The following is a 19293-nucleotide window of genomic DNA, read 5'->3' on the forward strand; positions in this document are numbered from 1 at the left end:
GCTCAAAAACAATGAAAATATATCTTCTCCTTTCTTTGGAAGGCAAAGAAATAAAACAAACATAGTTAGGGGATCCAGCAAAATGAGTACTTAAGAGAAATTTACAGCTGTAAACGATGATATTAAAAATAGAAGCAATGTCACAAATCAATAATATAACCTTTTACCATGAGAAAATAGGAAAAAAAGAGTAAACACAAGGAAGAAAATTAAAAAGACTGCAGCAGGAGCTGGAACCCAGTAACACATGCCTGCATAGCGAGCGACTCCAGAGGATAAAGCAGGATCACAAATTTAAGGTCAGCCTGGACAACTTAAAAAGACTCTGTCTTGTGCTCACTTCCGCAGCACATATACTAAAATTGGAATGATACAGAGTAGATTAGTATGGACCCTGTACAAGGACGACCCGCAAATTCGTGATGTGTTCCATATTTTTTCAAAAATAAAAAATAAAAAAGAAAGACTCTGTCTCAAAACTTAATTTAAATAAAAGTCTGTGGAGCTGGGCATGTGGCACACACCTGTAATCCCAGTGACTCAGGAGGCTGAGGCAGAAGGATTGTGAGTTCAAAGCTAGCCCTAGCAACTCAAGGCTAAGTAACTCAGCGAGACCCTGTCCCTAAATAAAATATTTTAAAAAGGCTGGGAGGGCTGGAGTTTGGCTCAGTGGTAGAACGCTTGCCTAGCATGTGTGAGGCACTGGGTTCGATCTTCAGCACCACATTAAAAAAAAAAAAAATGAATAAACAGGTAAAAAAAAAATGAATAAACAGGTTAAAAAAAAAAAAAAAAGGCTGGGGTTGTGACTCAGTGGTTAAGCACTTGGGTTCAATCTCCAGTACCAAAAAAGACAAGTCTGTGGATGTAGTTCAGTGAAAGAGCACCTGCTTACCATGCACAAGGCCAACCCCCATCACCACTCACCACACACCACACACCACACACCACACACACACACACACACACACAAGGTTGTGGCAGAAATAAATGAAATAAAGAATAGGAAAATAATCAATGAAACCAAAAGTTTCAAGATTTTCTGAAAATATCAACAAAACTGACAAATATTTAGCTATACTAACTACTACTGGCTCAAATTATTAAATTCAGAAATTAAAAAGGGAATATTACTAATCAACCTTAGAAAAATAAAATGGATTATAATAGAATATTTTTAAATAATAGAATATTATAAACAATCATATGCCAATGGCTTAGAAAACCTAAATGAAAAGCACAAATTACTAGAAAAATATAAACTGAAACTGACTTAAGGAAGAATATTTGAATACATCTATAACGAGAAAAGAGATTGAATTAGTGATAAAAAAAAAAAAAGCCTCACAAAGAAAAACCCAGGTACAGAAAGATGGCTTCACTGGTATATACTACCAAACATTTAAAGAAGAATTAACACCAATAATTCAGATTTTTCTTTAAAATAGGAGATAACATTCCCATCTCATTCTAGGAGGCCAGTATTACCCTAGTAATAAATCCAAACAAAGATATTATGAGAAAACTTCAGATCAGTATCTCTTATGAGTACAGATGTAAAAATCTTCAGCAAAATACTACTAAACCAAATTCAGCAATATATCAAAAGGATTACATACCATGATCAAGCAAGATTTATGCCAGGAAGGCAAGGATAGCTCAACATATGAAAACCAATCAATGTAATACAATGTATCAATAGACTACAGAACTAAACCCTCATGATGTACCAATTAACACAAAAGAAAAAAAAAAAAGACAAAAATCAAACACACCTTCAATGTGTGGACAAACCTGGAATACAAAACAACTTCATCAACCTATTAAAAGCACTTACCATACATAGCTAACATCATACTTAAAAGTGAAAGATTAAACACTTTCCTATTAAAGTACTTAGGAAAAAAAATAAGGATGACCACTCTCACTACCTCAAACAACTGACAAGAAAAAGAAATAAAAGGTACACTCATATATTATGGGTAGGATTGCAACTTGGTGCAACCACTCTGGAAAGCAGTATGGAGATTCCTCAGAAAACTTGGAATGAAAACTACTATTTGACCCTGCTATCCCAACTCCTAGGTTTATACACAAAGGACTAAAATCAGCATACTACAGTGACACAACTACATCAATGCTTATAGCAGCTCAATCCCCAATAGCTAAACTATGGAACCAACCTAGATACCCTTCAATATACACAATGGAATATTACTCAGCCTTAAAGAAGAATGAAATTATGGCATTTGCAGGTAAATGGATGGAACTGGAGAATATCATGCTAAGCAAAAAGCCACACCCAAAAAAACAAAAGCCAAATGTTTTCCGATAAGCAGATGCTGATCCATAATTGAGGGTGGACGCGTGGGAAGTAGGGAAGAATGGAGGAACTTTGGATTGGGCAGAGGCCAATGAAAGGAGGGGAAGATTGTGGGGGTGGGAAGGACGGTGAACTGAGATGGACATTATTACCCTATATACACACATGATTATATGACTGGTGTGACACTGCACTATGTACAGCCAAAGGAATCAGAACTTGTGCTTCATTTGTGTACAATGTGTCAAAATGCATTCTACTGACATGTATAAGTATTTAGAACAAATTTTAAAAAAGAGAAATAAAAGGCATCAAGATTAAAAAGGAAAAAAATAAAACTCTCTCCATCTGCAGACAACTTGATTTTGTATATCAATTTCATCTGTAATAGCATCAAAATGAATAAAATATTTAGGAATAAATTTAACAAAAAAGATATAAGGAAAATAAAACACTGTTAAAAGAAATTAAATAAGTAAAAGAGACATCCCATGTTCATGGATAGGAGGACTTAATATTACTAAAATGGCAATAACCATTAAGTGATTCAATGTAATGCCAACCAAAATCCCAGCTGGCTTCACTGCAGAAATGACAAGTGAATCCTGAAATTCAGATAGAAATGCAAGGGACTCAGAATAATCAAAACAATCTTGAAGTTTGAAGAATCATGCTTTCTAATTTCTAAATTCACTAAAAGGCTAAAATAATCAAGACTGAATGACTCTGGCATAAGGACAGACATACAGATCAGAGGAAAAAACACTGGGATTCTAAAAATAAAACACTGCAAGAAGCCACCTGTGTATTACTTGAGGGTCTTCTCTCAGGATGGCAGCTAGAGATTTCAGGTTTAACCTTGGGAAATATCTGTGGCTCTCCCATGCAATAGATTGCCCAAGGCAGATGACCTTTATCTCTGCTCTACCAGGAAGATCCCTCATAACGGCTCCAGCATAAACCATTGGGAACTGGACAGCCCACCTATAATCTTTTTTGGTGAAGGACATCCTATGGAAGGCCTTTGATGTTCTCCGATATAAATAAAGCAAGCACGGGCTCCGTTTTGCCTTTCTAATATAGAAATTTGATTGGTATGATCTGCTGGTCCTGCCTCGACTTTCTGAAAATATTTTCTGTGTCTTGTGGTTTTTTTCTTTCTTTCTTTCTTTTTTTTTTTTTATTTATTTTTTAGTTCTCAGCGGACACAACATCTTTGTTGGTATGTGGTGCTGAGGATCGAACCCGGGCCGCACGCATGGCAGGCGAGCGTGCTACCGCTTGAGCCACATCCCCAGCCCCCTGTGGTTTTTTTCATCATTCTATTTTTCCTAGCTTTTATTTCTCAACCAGTCCACTCCACCGAGGGGAACCCCATTTCTGTGGGGGAACTTACACTTAAGATCAATTGACTTTTGACAAGAATATCAAGATTTTTCAAGAATATCAAGAATATCAAGCCTTTTCAACAAATGTTGATAGGGCAACTGGATATTCCAAAAGCAAAGAAATGAAGATGGACTCCTTCCTCATCTCATATACAAAAATTAATTCAACATGGATCTAAATGTAAGAGTTAAAACCATAAAACTTTTAGAAGAAAATATGCGAAACTATCATCATGTTGGATTAAGCAATAGTTTCTTAGTTGACACTAAAGCATGAGAAACCAAAGGAAAAAATAAATTGGACTTCATCAAAAGTAAAAACTTTAATACCTCAAAGGATAGTACCAAGAGGGTGAAAAGACAACCCACAAAAATTGTAAAAAGTATTTGTAAACCAGTTATCTGATAAGAATCTAGTGTCCAAAATATATAAAGAATTGCTGCAACTCAACAATAAAAAGACAATACAATTTTAAAAATAAACAATGCACTAGAAATAAAAAACACTATAATAGAAATGAAGACTGCCTTTGATGGGTTCATCAGTGTACTGGATATTGCCAAATAATAATCAGTGAACTTGAAAATATGACAATAGAAACTTCCCAAAGTGAAATATAAAATGAAAAAGTTTAACAGAATATCCAAGAAATGGGGGACAATCACAAAAGGTGTAGTGTACATGTAACTGGAACACCTGAAGAAGAAAGAGACAAAGGAGAAGTGGCTGAAAAAATAATGGCTATGAATTTCCCAAAGTTAATGACAACAAACCACAGATTCAGGAATTTGGAGAACCCAAGAAGGGTTTTTTTGGTTTTATTTTGGTTTGGTTTGGTTTTATGATAGGAAAACATATCATACTCAAAGTGCAAAACAAACAGCAACAACAAAGAAATGAATCTTAAAAGATGGTGGGGAGCTTATCTAGGGTAAGAATTATTAGGGCTTAGTGAAAAAAGCCATGCAAACCAAGAATCGAGTAAAATATAAAACACTGAGAAAAAAAAATCACACCAAAAAACACTGAAACCAGTGAAATGATCCTTTGAAAGCAAAGAAAATTAAAACTTTCTTATATAAATGAAAACTCAGAGAATTTTTACCCGGAGACCCACTCTACCAGAAATGTAAGAAGTAGTTTTTTAGAGCAAGGGAAATGGTATAGGTTAGAAACTCAAGATATATACAGAATATTGAAGATGGAATAAATGAATATAAAATAAAAATAGCTTTAACATTTTATTTTCAATAAACCTAATAATCATTCTAAAAAATAACAAGACAATAGGTAATTATAGTATTTGGAGAAATGAAATGAGTGACAGAAATCTTAAAAGTAGTAAGAGGAAGGAACTGGGAATACTCTGTAATAGGGTACTCGAATCCCACAAAACAGCACAGCATTATTGAAAGTGGACTTAGATTCACTGTAAATAAATATTGCAAATTCCAGGGTAACCATTAAAAATGGAATCATATAAAGTGTTCAATTAAATAGAAAGAAGGCAGAAAAGGATGAGAAGGTTAAAAAAAAAAGAAACAAGTATAATGAATAGAAAACTGTTACTAACATGACAGACATTTGTCCAACTATATCACAAATCACTATAAACACCTACACCAATTAAAAGTCGAGTCAGAGTGGATAAAAAAGAAAACAAGACCGAACTAATATTGTCTAAACCCAGTTTTAAATATAAAGATATAGATAGATTACAAGTAAAGAAATGGAGCTGGGCACAGTGGGGCACAAGTGTGATTCCAGCAACTTAGAAGGCTGAGAGGTCAGCTTCCACAACCTGGTGAGACCCTGTCCCAAAAATAAAAAATAAAAAGGGTTTGGGATATAGCTCAGTGGTAAAGCACCCCTGGGTTCAATCCCCAGTACTACAAAAAAAAAAAAAAAAAAAGTGAGGCAAAGACTGAAAAAAATAGCCAAGAGAAACTGACAGATCTTTATAGATGGACTTCAAAACCCTCTATCACTGAGTTCTGTGGCACATACCTGTAATCCCAGCAACTTGGAAGGATGAGGCATGAGGATCATGAGTTAAAGGCCAGTCTCAGCAATTTGGCAAGACCTAAGCAACTTAGCAAGACCCCATCTCAAAATTAAAAATTTAAAGGGCTAGGGATATAGCTCAGTGTTAAACTACCTCTGAGTCAATCCTCAGTATTAAAAAAAAAAAAAATACACAGATTATCAGGCAGAAAATCAATAAGGATATGGTTGACATAAACACCACCACCATCAATCAAGTGGATCTAATTGACATTCACAGAATACTTCATCCAACAACAGCAGAATATACATTATTCTCAAGCTCACAAAGAGTCACCAAGTTAGACCCATTCTGGGCCACAAAGTATGCAAAGTTATGTTCTCTCATTTAGAAATTATGCAAAGTAGGTTCTCAAACCACAATGCAATTAAGCTAGAAACCAATTAACAGAAGAAGAGTTGAAAATCCTAAAATATTTGGACATGAAACAATCCATTTCTAAATAAAATATGGGTCAAAGACATCTCAAGAGAAATTTTTAAATATTTTAAACTAAATGAAAATGAAAATACAACTCACTAAAAATTGTGAGATTAAGGCAAAAGCAGTGCTTAGGGGAAGATTATACCATTCAATGAACACATTAGGAAATAAAAAATATCTATAGTCAATAACCTAAGCGTCCACCTTAGTAAACCAGAGAACCACAAGCAATTTAAGCCTAAATCAAGTAGAAAAAAAAAAGAAAATGATCAGAAATCATTCATATCAAAAACAGGAAATCAATAGAGAACATTATCAAAACCCAAAGCTCTCTCTGAAAAGATAAATAAAATTGATAAACTCTAATCAGTCTAGTCAAGGGGGAAAGAAAAGGGTCCAGGTGTGGAGGTGCAAGCCTGTAATCCCAGTGACTCAGGAGGCTTAGGCAGGAATAATACAAGTTTGAGGCCAGCCTCAGCAACTTAGCAAGACCCTCTTTCAAATAAAATTTTTAAAAAAAGATACAAATTACTAATATCAGAAATGTTTATAGGGCCATTATTACTGATCCCATGGAATACTATGAACATGCCTCAAAATTTTATTACTTGAATTAAATGAATTATTCTTTGAAAGACACTAACGACCAAACTCATACAAAGATACATTGAGGGCACAACCCTGTAATCCCATCAACTCCGGAGGCTGAGGCAGGAGGATCTTGAGTTCAAAGCCAGCCTCAGCAACAGCAAGGCACTAAAGTGAAACCCTATCTCTAAATAAAATACAAAATAGGGCTGGAGATGTGGCTCAGTGGGCACATCTCCAGCCCTATTTTTTAATCCTTGGTACAAAAGAAAGAAACAAAGAAGGAAGGGAGAGAGGGAAAGAGGGAGAGAAGGAAAGAAGGAGAGAGGGAGAGAGGGAGGGAGGGAGGGAGGGAGGGAAGGAAGGGAGGAAGGAAAAAGATACATTGAATAAACCATCTATTAGCGAAATTGTGACTAATTTTTAAAATGGGGCAAATCTCTGAATAGACATTTATCCAAATAAGATATATGAATGAATCAACTGGGGTTGTGGCTCAGCGGTAGAGCGCTCGCCTAGCACAGGCGAGGTCCTGGGTTCGATCCCCAACACCACATAAAAATAAATAAATAAAAAATATTGAGACCAACTACAACTAAAAAAATAACATAAAAAAGATATATGAATGGCTGGTTAGCACATAAAACAAAGATCAACATCATTAGTCATCGGAAGAAATCCAATCAAATCCACAATAAGATATCACTTCACACCTATTAGGAGAGCATAATCAAAAAGACAGAAAATTAGAAGTGTTTGTGAGAATGGAGAAAGTGGAACCCTCACATGCTGCAGGTGGAAATATAAAATGGTACAGACAGTTTGAAAAACAGTTTGACAGATCTCAAAAGTTAAACAGAGGGTTATCAAATGATCCATCCATTCTACTCCTAAGAGAAAGAAAACACAAAACAAACGCACACAAATACAGCATTAATCTTTTTTTAAAATATTATTTTTAGTTGTAGTTGACACAATACCTTTATTTTATGTACTTATTTGTATGTGGTGATGAGGATCAAACCCAGGGCCTTGCACGTGAGAGGTGAGCACTCTACTGCCCAGCCACAACCCCAACCCAGCATTAATCTTAACAAGAATAGAAACACCTCAAATGCCCATCAACTGATATATGAATAAATACTGTATGTTCATACAATGGAATGTTATTCAGCAAGAAAAAGGAATGACATACTAATACATACTCTTGAGAGCATAATGTTAAATGAAAGAAGCCAATCACAAAGGATGACACATGGTTTGATTCTTTTAATATGAAATGTCCAAAATAAACAAATCTACAGAGACACAAAATAGATTAGTTATTGCCAAAGACCAGAGAAAAGAAGGAATTGGGCAGTAACTGCTGCAGGGTACAGGGTTTCTTTATGAAGTGATGAAATGTTCTAAAATTGGCTATAGTAATAGTTGTATAAATTTTGTATAAACTGTGAAAATCACTGACTTGTACACATTAAGTGGGTGATGTGTACAGTATGTGAGTCATATCTCAATAAAGCTGTCATAAAAACTAAATAAATAATGGATATAAGTTAACTTTTTAGAGTAAGAGTAATGTTCTAAATCCAATCTAAACTGGATTGTGGTGACAACTGCATAACTATAAATTTGCTGAAAATCATCAAATACATATAAATTTGCTGAAAATCATCAAATACATTTATAATGGGTAAATCTGATCACCTAAATTATGTCTCAATAAAACTTTAAAAATGTAAACATGTAGGACATTCAAAAATCAAAAAATCAAACACATAAATAAATACATTTAAATCCTAAAATGTCAGTTATTACATTAAGTATAAATGTACTAAATGTTCCAATTAAAAATAAAATGTGTTATGCTGCCTACCAGGGAAATACTTTCAGAAAAGCTAAAAGTAAAATAATGGGAAAAACATGTCATCTAAACCCACATCAAAATAATGGTGGTATAATTATTAAAATCAGCAAGAGACTCAAAGCAAACAGCATTACCAGAGGTAGGTACTTCATAAGGATAAAAAAGTCAATCTGGATATTATAGTCCTAACATTAAATGTAACAATAAAAGTTTTAACATACACAAGCAAAAACTGACCATGTAAAAAGAGAAATAAGGAAATCCATAATTACAGTGGGAAATTATTATATATCTTTCCAAAACTGATACAGGTAGACCAAAAATTAATAAGAATATAAAACAGTTAAACACAAATAAAATTGAATCCCTATAGCACTGCATCTATTATTTGCTCTCTACACATTCTTTACACCAAAGAACATTTACAAAATGACCAGTTGTTAGGCCACAGAGCAAATGGCAACACACTTAAATGAACTGAGATACAGACTAAGTTCTCTGATCACAGAGCGATTAACCTAAAATCTGTTAAGAAAAAGATAACTAAAAAATCCCCATATTTGGAAATTGAGAACTATACTATTATTTTTAAAAAATTTTTTAGCTATACATGGATACAATGTCTTTATTATATTTATTTATTTTAATGTGATGCTGAGGATCGAACACAGTGCCTCACACATTTAGGCAAGCACTCTGCCACTGAGCCACAACCCCAGCCCAAGAACTAAGCTATTATTGGGCTGGAGTTGTAGCTCAGTGATAGAGTGCTTGCCTAGTCACATGTGAGGCACTGGGTTTGAACCTCAGCACTACCTAGAAAAATAAATAAAATAAAGGTATTGTGTCTATCTACAACTAAATTATTTAAAAAAAAAACTATATTACTAAAAAGAAAAAAAGCATAGATAAAAGAAGAAATCTAAGTGGAAATCTGAAAATATCCTGAAATGAAAGATCATGAAAATATCATATATCAAAACTCATGGGGTGGGGACTAGGATTGTAGCTCAGTGGTAGCTCATAAAAATAAATAAATAAATCAAAGTAGTGTGTCCACCTAGAACTTTAAAAAAACAAACAAACCTCATGGGGTGCAAGTAAATCCATGTTCAGTGACTATTATAAACCTGATACCATACAACTAAGTAGAAAATAAAATTAAAACCTGATACCAAAACCCCTCCAAAGGAAAATTGTATTCTAGTTTCACTCATGAATATAAAAGGGGAAAAAAGACTAATTTAAAAAGTAGGGAATCAAATTTAGCAAAAGGATAGAAATCTGCATCAGAAATTAAAAGTTAGTTTAAGCCAGGCATGATGGGGCATGCTTGTAATCCCACAAGCTCAGAAGGCTGAGGCAGGATGATCCCAAGTTCAAAGCCAGCCTCAGCAAAAACAAGGCACTAAGCAACTCAGTGAAACCCTGTCTCTAAATAAAATACAAAATAGGACTAGGGATGAACTGAGTGCCTCTGAGTTCAATCCCTGGTACAAAAAACAACAACAAAAAAAGTTGGTTTAATAGCTGAAAGTTTTATTCAATGTAATTTACCACATTAATAACAAAGAATAATTATATGAGCATATTGATAGATACAGAAAAAGCACTTTGATATAATTCAATAGCCATTCATAATAAAACTCATTAATTAAAAAATGAATTTCAAATAATAGGTGTCTGCAAAAAACTTACTGCAAATATACCTAATGGTGAAATGAGTAAGGCTTTTTTTTCCCCCTCTTACATCAGAACATGCCACTTCTATTCATTCTACTGAAGGTTTTAGGCAGTAGAGTAAGGCAGGATAAAGCAACATAAGATGCTAAATTAGAAAGGATAAAATAAAAGTTTCAATTGCAGATATAATATTCAACATGACTCTATACACATATAATTCAAATCTAAAAGATAAATTATCAAATTATGATCAATATAAAACAATCTTAATTTATATTATAGCTACAGTTTTAAAGTACAATTTCAAAACACTACAGCATCATTAAAAAAAGTCAAATGCCAAGGAATAAACTTGGCAAAGTTAAACAGGACTGCCATACAGAAACTATAAATATCAACAGAAATTAAAGAAGACCAAATCAAAGAAAGAGAAGAGAGAGAATGAAGGCATTAAGACTGAATGCAATCCCAATCAAAATTTAGTTGTAAAAATATACTAATTCATTCTAAAATGGGTATAAAAATGGTAAAGGGGAGTCAAGAAGAGCCAAGACAATCTTGACTATAACTAAGCTGAAAAACATATTCCTATTTCATATACTCTACCCAAAACCAACATATATAAAGTTACAGAATATAAGACAACATTAATACCAGCACAAGGATAAATAAGACTAGCAGAACACAACTGACATGGAACAGAAATATGCACATACACCTGACTGATAACAAAGGTGGCACTACAGAGCAGACTGGGGTACACTGCAATAAACAATGATGGATCAAACTGAATGTCTATATGGAAAACCTCACAACATACCCCTAAATCAATTCTTAGCAGAATGTATATCGAAATGTAAAAGGAAATCCATAATGTTTCTAGAAGAAACACAGAGTATTTCATGTCCTTAGAGTAGGCAAAGATTCTTAAACAGGATACAAAAATCATTAACCACAAAGTAAAAGTGACACAATGAATTGTAGTAAAATGAAGTACTTCTATGCATATAGAGATCTTATTAGAGATTAAAAAGGTGAGCCACAGAATGAGAAAAATTATCTACAAAACTTCACTACAAAGGGCTAATATCCAGAAAATCTGAAGAACTTCAAAAAAGGACTGAGGATGTAGCTTAGTGGTAGAGTGCTTGCATAGGAAGTACAGGGCTTGGGTTCAATTCCCAGCACAGCAAAAACAAAATAAAACACAACAAAAACTTCAAAAAAAGGGCTTCCAATCAATTTTAAAAGATGCTACAGAAAAAAGTGCAAAAGATTTGAAAACAATTCGCAAAAGGGGATGTCCAAATGGCCAATAATGCTGAAAAGTGCTCAACTTCATTAAGTCATCATGGAAATACAAATTAAAACCATAATGAGGGCTGGGGATATATCTCAGTTGGTAGAGTGCTTACCTTGCCTGCACAAAGTCCTGGGTTCAATCCCCAGCAACACACACACACACACACACACACACACACACAAGATATACTATTACACTCTGTAAGAGTAAAATTTAAAAGACTGACACACAGGTTATAACTTATATTGCCATAGGTTACTGAGAACATGGAACTCACACCCGCAACTGGTGGAAGTGTAAATTAGTACAACCACTTGGGAAACCCTCATAATAGCCACTTATGCTGAACATATGCATATCCTACAACTCAGCAATTCTACCATATTTAGAAGTAGAATTTGTACATACATGTACAAATTGTGCATACATGTACTAACTACATGAACAATAATGTTCACATCAGCATTATTCATAATAGCCCCAAACTAGAAGGATTCTGAATACTTCTCAAAAGTAGAAAGAATTGTGGCATCTCAATGAAAATGAATGAACTACAGCTTCACCAACTTCACAGATGAATATAACCAACAATATAGATTGAAAGAATATTTTTTCAAAACAATGGAACAATACCATTTAAAATTTAAGAGAAAATAACTACTAGCCCAGAATTCTTTACCTAGCTAAACTAAATACGCAAAAGTCAGAATAAAAGACATTTTCAAATATGCAAGCTTAAAAAAATTACCTCCCTTACCCTCTTTCTTGGGAGGCTACTAGAGAATATGCTCCAAGAAAAGGCACAGAATTTAGGAATCAGTTTATAACATGAGAAAAGCAAATAAAGCACTCTGAATTTGATGAAGTCCCAAGAGCTCAGTTGTATAGTACATGTAGTAAATTACCAATCCAAACTCTTGCCAGTAAGAGGAAGATGAAGAATTAAAAAAAAAAAAAAAGTGAGTCTTAGAATTTGGGAATAAATTATGAGTATATAGAAAACAAAACGAATTTTAAACAGATGCAAATCTATGCTAGTGAAAGAAGTCACTCTCAAAAGGTTACACATGGTACATGTGCATATGTATTTAAAAGGTATGATTCCATTTTTACAACAGTCTGGAAAAGGGCAAAAAAAAAATAGAAAGAAAACAGATGAGTAGTTTTGGAAAAGGGCTCACAACTACAAGGGAATTTTCTATAAATGTAGTGGTGATCACATGACTATATCCATTTATCAAAACTATATACTAAAACAGGTGAATGTGAATGGGGATGTAGCTCAGTGGTAGAGTGTATGCTTAATATATATGCAAAGCCCTGGGTTCAATCCACAGCACCAAAAAAACAAAAAAAGAGTTTTACTATGAGTATACTTCAATTTAAAATTATATAAAACAAAACCAATACAATTGTTTCACGTATATGGCTTTGTGTTAAACAGTAATTATATCTGCACAATGTCCAATATCAGCACAAATAAGATGGCATAAAGTGTTATAAATTAAATCCTAATCTTTTACAGGAGGAAGAAATAGATAATAGCAAATTAAAATGTCAAGAAATAGCTCTAAAAGCATGTTGTTTAGAAATACTAGGCCTTAGGCTGGTGTTGTGACTCAGTGGTAGAGTGCTTGCCTAGCATGTGTGAGGCACTGGGTTCAATCCTCAGCACCACATATAATTAAATTAAATAAAGGTATTGTGTCCATCTAAAACTAAAAATATTAAAAAAGAAATACTAGCTTTTTGGCTTTCTTGCAAAATAGTTACAGCATGAATAGTAGTTGCCTCAGAAGTATGAAACTTGGAGGTACAGACTGGGGTAAGCCACTGTTGTTTTTTGTTACAAGCCTCATGATACCCAAAGATCCCATCACAGCCCAAATACTCAACTTTACAAAGAATTTGTTACTACCGCTACACTGTCTTACAAGGCATTTACTCTCATTTTAAAATAATCATTAGGATTTTGCTTTCCTTGTGAACAGCAGAGCACTGTGATGAAAAAAGTCACCTTCCAGTCATCTTCACAGCTGAATTATTGGCAGGTGTCACATGAGTTTTTCTCTTAGAATACTTGTGGTTTGACAGTTTACAGTAGAGATAATCTCTTACATCAAGCACCCTAAGCTGTCAACTGGTTCAGCCAATGTAACATCTTCAGACATTTAGTTTAATTATGTATTTTGTCTTTACTGCTTTTCTTTTTAAATAATTAAAGGATGACTTCCATAAAATCAAATGTATATCTTATTTGTTTAAACCTAAGTGTATCTAGTGTCTCAAAATGCCAAGTTAAGTCCAAGTAAACAGACATCTTAAAGGATTATTAACAAAGATTAATTATCTTATGTTATTCTGACAACAAATGTTAACCACTGAATATATTTTAATGGTGTCTGTTGTTTAAATATAATTAGGAGTGCATTTTAGAGCTTGTGACTACAAAGAAATAGCTTTTATGTGAGAATTTATCCTATCCAAGGGTTTTTCAGTATCAAATTACCCTTGACAGGCAAGGGAAGTTTGACTTAAACCCTTAGGTTTTATAAACAGAACTGCTTAGAATAAGCCTAAAACAATTAGTGCTTATTGAAGTGTCATTAAAATAAAAAAAAAAAAGTGGGGTTGGAGATGTAGCTCAGAGGTAGATATACCAATAATCATAAAAGGCAAATTGGCATTTAGGAAACAGAAAGAGGATCCCATAATCTAGTCTGTCACTAGACTGCCAAACTGAAAAGTGTCTAGGGATTGTGGGTCAGGACCTGTACTGTGAGCTGCACTGCCCTTGTGCACAGGTTTTACCTAGCCTATCCTTTCCCTCAACTCCTAGTGATCACATAGGGCCTTGTACACACGTGGTAAGGAATCGGGATTTGATTCTAACTACAATGGGATGTGGCTGGAGTGTTTTAAGCAAGGGATTTATAAAATATGAATTATTTTAAGGATCAAATATGTGATGAATGTAGAAGGGCTCAGTAAAGACTAAAGCATACCCACATATTTTATTACCTTGACAAATGGCAGAACAGAAAAGGGAAGAAAATACTGCCAACTAAAATTCAAGTAGGACAGGTTCATTCTAAATCATGTGGCCTGTAGTCTTCTCCCAGGCTTCCCTTACATCTCATTTAGGGAGATGTGGATGATCACATTTGGTAGAAAAAGAAGCAGAATTTGGTTTTCAAAATCTGACTGGGTTGCCAATTAGACATCTATGTGGAAATACTAAGCAGGCAGCTGGATACACCTATCCATCTGGAGCTAAATGGAGAAATCAAGAATGAAAATACAGACTTCAGATCCATCAAAATATAGAGTATTAATAACAACACAGGCTAACCTTTATAGTGTGTAATACATTTTGGTCACTATTTTAAGTGCTTTATATGTTTAAATTCATTTGGCTTTCACCACAACCTCAGGAGGTTAGGTCCTATTATCCCTACTTTAATAGTAAAGAAAGTGAGGCATAAAGATATTAGATAACCTGTCTAAAGACAATCAAGTATGAACCAGAGCCAGGTTTCAAGCTAGGCAATCTGACTCTGGAACCCTTTAAGGTCATGGGATTGCTGAGAAATAAGAACAGAAGCACACAGGACTGAGAATAAAGTATTTAAATTCAAACCATTTCCTGAGTCCTTAGTATCAAGTGCCTGGCATGGTTTCAGGCACTGCAGATACCAAGAAAAAATAAGACACACTCCATGAAGAATATCAATTTCATAACTACTAGCTGAGAGCAACTTTTTACTAAATATCTAATATGTGCCATAGCACAGTGAACATATCCATTATATAATATGGATATATTATATATAAGCATTTTAGACATATTATTTCACTTAATTCTCCGAACAACTTAAGGAGGTAGACATTGTTATCACCATTTTAGAAATAAGGTTCTGAGAGATTAAATAATAACCTCAGTCACTTAACTAGTAAGTTATAGAACTAGGATTCAATTCAGGTACATTTTACTTCAAAACCTAAATTTTTTTCTAGGGAAATTCCATCACATGCTACAATACAGATGAACTTTAAGGATATTATGCTAAGTGAAATAAATCAATCACAAAAAGCCTGCATGATTCCATTTATATGAGGTTATTACATTACATAATAGTAGTCAAACTCACACAGAAAGGTGACTACCGGGGACAAGAGGAAGGGAAACAGGGAGTTGTTCAGTTGGTACACAGTTTCAAATTTACAAGATGAAAAAGTTCTGAAGATCTGCTGCACAAGTGAAAGCACTTAACATTACTGAATTGTACATTTACTAAATGGTTATGATGGTAAACTTCATGTTATATATATTTTTATCACAATTTAAAAAATTTTTTAAGACCTGTTGTTTTGCCACTATACCACGTCATAATGGATATGTTCACTGTGCTATGGAAATATGGTTAATAATTTATTCTGCACAATAAGAGAGGAGAAGCTGTGATCAAAGAAAGTTACTAAGAAAGAAAATATATTAAAGATGAAGGTTTCCACTTTATCTTCACTGTACTTCTGGGCAAGAGTTCCTATCTCAACCTCTGCAATAGCTCCCACACCTGTATACAACTATCAATAATCAAAATAAGCAGCCTAAATCGGGCTAGAGAATATTCCAGTAGCTTTCTAATCAGGTGAGATTCTCTAGTTTCCTCCCATTCTAAAATCTTTCCAGTACTGGAAACTAATTAACTTTCTAAATTGCCTCACTCATCATGCTAAAGAACTTCTATGGCTCCTTATTGTTTTTAGAACACAGATTATCCAGATAGGTGTTTAAAATCATATTACCTAATCTTTCTGAGCCTCAGATTCCTCATCTGTATTAAGAGATAAGTCTGACACATAGCTCAAAAGATCAAGGATTAAAGATATTGTACACCTCATAACGTATGTGCTTACTAAGGGACAGTTACCCCTACCCCTTTCTGCCTGTCTCTACATACCCAGCTCAATAAGGTATTCTGGCTTATAGGACAGAGCAAGTATTTCCATGATCTTAAGGCAGACAGAAAAGAATGTAAGAGGAAAAAAGGTTGCTCATCTATGGTTGTCTGATGTCCAGGAAAATATGGCTCACTCAGAACTGCTTCTTCATCTGCAATCCTCCACATAGACCACCTTCATTTATTTTACTCTCTTTTTAGTCTTCTGCGTAATATTTAACTGGTTGAAAATTAAATTTTAAACAAAGTTGTACTGTGAAAAGTCTCACTCCTATTCTCTCCTCTATTCACCCACTTCCTACCCTTGTTCCACAAACCACACGATTAGTTTCTTGTATCCTTCAAAACTTTATGCAAAAGCTTTCTTTAAATTATGCTAATGTTTTACAGGTGTGTTTGCAAGGATAGTTCCCGGACCATGAAGCTTGATGAAGAGGGAATAGGTCTTAGCCATCCTGCTTTTTGCTAAAATAGTGTCCCACACTCATCAAAAAACATTTAACATATATTGGGCACCTATTACAAGCCAGACCTTAAGTATAACATTCATTGATAAACCTTGAATCCTTACTATGCACCAGAAATGTGTTAACATTTTAACAATTGTTTCCTTTGATCTTCACAAACTTAAAAGGCAGGTTACTAATTCTCATCTTCATCTTACAAATGAGGAAACTGAGGCACGTGATGGTGACTGCACAAGCAAACAAGAGAGCAGCGCTTTGAACCCTGGCCTGACTTGAGTCCTTGCTGTAACACCATGAAGCTCTACAATGGCAAAACAGTCTCTGCACCCGTTGGAGCTCAGCCTAATGTGGAGACAGACGAGAAAAGGGCAGACAACAAAGAAATATGTAATTACACGCGAAGAAACTAATGTGAATGAAACCAATTCGGGGCTTTGACAGACTAACAATGGGGACCTACTTTAGAAAGAGGGAAGGAGGAATGTCAAGGAAAGGCCTCTCTGAGAAAATGACATTTATGATACGCTTGGGAACCGTTTTCAGGGCTGCAATGAGGACCCCCGCCCAATTCACTGGTTAGAAACTCAAGGCCCACGGAGGATAAAGCAAACTCGCTAGGGTCCCCCAGACATGTAGACGTGGCGCAGGGAAGGGAGGATCCAGAAACTGGGCCCAAGGCTTGTACACGCCATCAAAGCCCACAACAGCCCAGTCCCGCTCAGCCCCTGTCGGGGGGCCTCTACTTGGCAGCTGCCCACGGCCCCACCGCGGCTGACAGCGTCCAGGCAGCCCACGGGGAGGCCCTGCGGTCAGCCTGGAAGGGTACGGCCCGTCCAGCAGCGGCCTGGAAAGGCCTCTTCCCCGGCCCCCAGCCAGCTCCCGCCTGGTCCGCCCCGCCCCGCCCCTCCGGGCCGGCCTCGTACCTGCACCGCCCGGACCAGGCCCCGACCGGTCAGCTGGCCCTGCCGCAGCTGCAGCAAAATGTTACCCGGCCGCGGCCGGCCGCCCCATCCGCCCCATGCCGCCACTGTTGCTGCCGACCGTCTCCCCCGGCCGGCCCCAGCCCCAGCCGCCGCGGGCGCAGCCGCCATGTCTCCTCGTCGGACAAACAGGAAGCAAGCGGCCCCGGGGCCGCGTAGATTTCTACGGGGCGGCGGAGGGCTCCCGCAGCGCCCCCAGTGGGCTGACGGCGGAGGCACAAGCCGCGTGGCAGTGTCCGTGCGTGCCCCATGTGTTGCTGGGAAGTGTAGTCCCGCTCTGAGGCGGAGCAGGTGACAGAGATTCGGTGTTTCCTGCACTTTCAGTTTTCAGGGCCGTACGATCAGCATTTCCGGGAGGTTCTTTCAAGTCGAAGACAAGTCCCTGCGTGGGCACTCTCCCATTTGGAGAAGATGCGGTAAACTGGCCAGTAAAATATCCTGAACTACAGGCCGGGAATTAAGCCCTCAAGTTTAATTCCTGCCTCCTTCCCTCTGCGTCAGCCTCGCCACCGACCTCCACCAAGTCACGGCATTCTGCACCTGCCACCTCAATTTCCTCGTTAGTCCGTTCAATCTTTGGTTGTTGGGACCAGATCAGCCAGTCAGTATTTCCTAAGGGGCCTGTAAACTGGATTGTAATGATGGTAGTACTGTTAGGTGCAGAGCAGGCTGAACTGTGTACGTGGCACTCGATGGGTCGCTGGGGTCAGGAGTGTAGATTGAAGCAGAATGCCTAGGACCCTGTTTGGGATGTACATCGGATGTTTGGAGGTATAGCGGATGACAGCAAATCCACACATAATTAAATGTAAAATAACAAACTGGACAAGGTAACTGGATAGATTGTTATGAAGTTAAGTGGTAAAGGAAAAGATTAGTAAATTGTTACACCAGCTGTCAGATAAAACTCTGTCCTAGTTTCTCCCCATCAGCATGCTCTCTCTACTCTGAGCCCATATACTCAATCTTTTGACATATTTTTGTAGAAGGTTGGCATTGACTCCTCCCCTTTTTCTTTGCTAGAAGGCAATCTTGCGATTCATGAAAGAGGAGTGTCAAGTGTGATGAATTAGGATATGACTCGCTACTAAGTGAACACTTTGAAGAATAGGCCACTATCGGGGACAAATAGAGACTATGGTTATCATCTTCATGCCCTATTTAAAAAGTGTGGTCTCTACTCACCTCCAACATTTTGATGCTGGATCATCTGGTTTTTCCAAAAAAGTAAAAAAATAAAAATA

At 36.2% G+C, this 19293-nt stretch overlaps 1 protein-coding gene and 1 non-coding gene across 3 annotated transcripts in view; one reads left to right on the forward strand and one right to left on the reverse strand.

Annotated features, from left to right (window-relative positions):
• Trpc4ap (transient receptor potential cation channel subfamily C member 4 associated protein) overlaps positions 1 to 18194 on the reverse strand; it is a 76977-nt gene extending 58783 nt beyond the window's left edge. For both annotated transcript variants that reach the window (XM_026383239.2, XM_026383238.2), the window contains exon 1: positions 17993 to 18194. In XM_026383239.2, coding sequence (XP_026239024.1) covers positions 17993 to 18160 — 168 coding nt within the window. In that variant the 5' untranslated portion in view covers positions 18161 to 18194. The remainder of the gene's footprint in view (positions 1 to 17992) is intronic.
• LOC113179018 (U6 spliceosomal RNA) lies at positions 333 to 439 on the forward strand. The gene has a single exon (XR_003300312.1). It is a non-coding gene; the product is annotated as a U6 spliceosomal RNA (small nuclear RNA).
• Positions 18195 to 19293: the final 1099 nt, after the last annotated feature.

This window comes from Urocitellus parryii, chromosome 6 (genome assembly GCF_045843805.1).
Source record: "Urocitellus parryii isolate mUroPar1 chromosome 6, mUroPar1.hap1, whole genome shotgun sequence".
Lineage (NCBI taxonomy): Eukaryota > Metazoa > Chordata > Mammalia > Rodentia > Sciuridae > Urocitellus > Urocitellus parryii.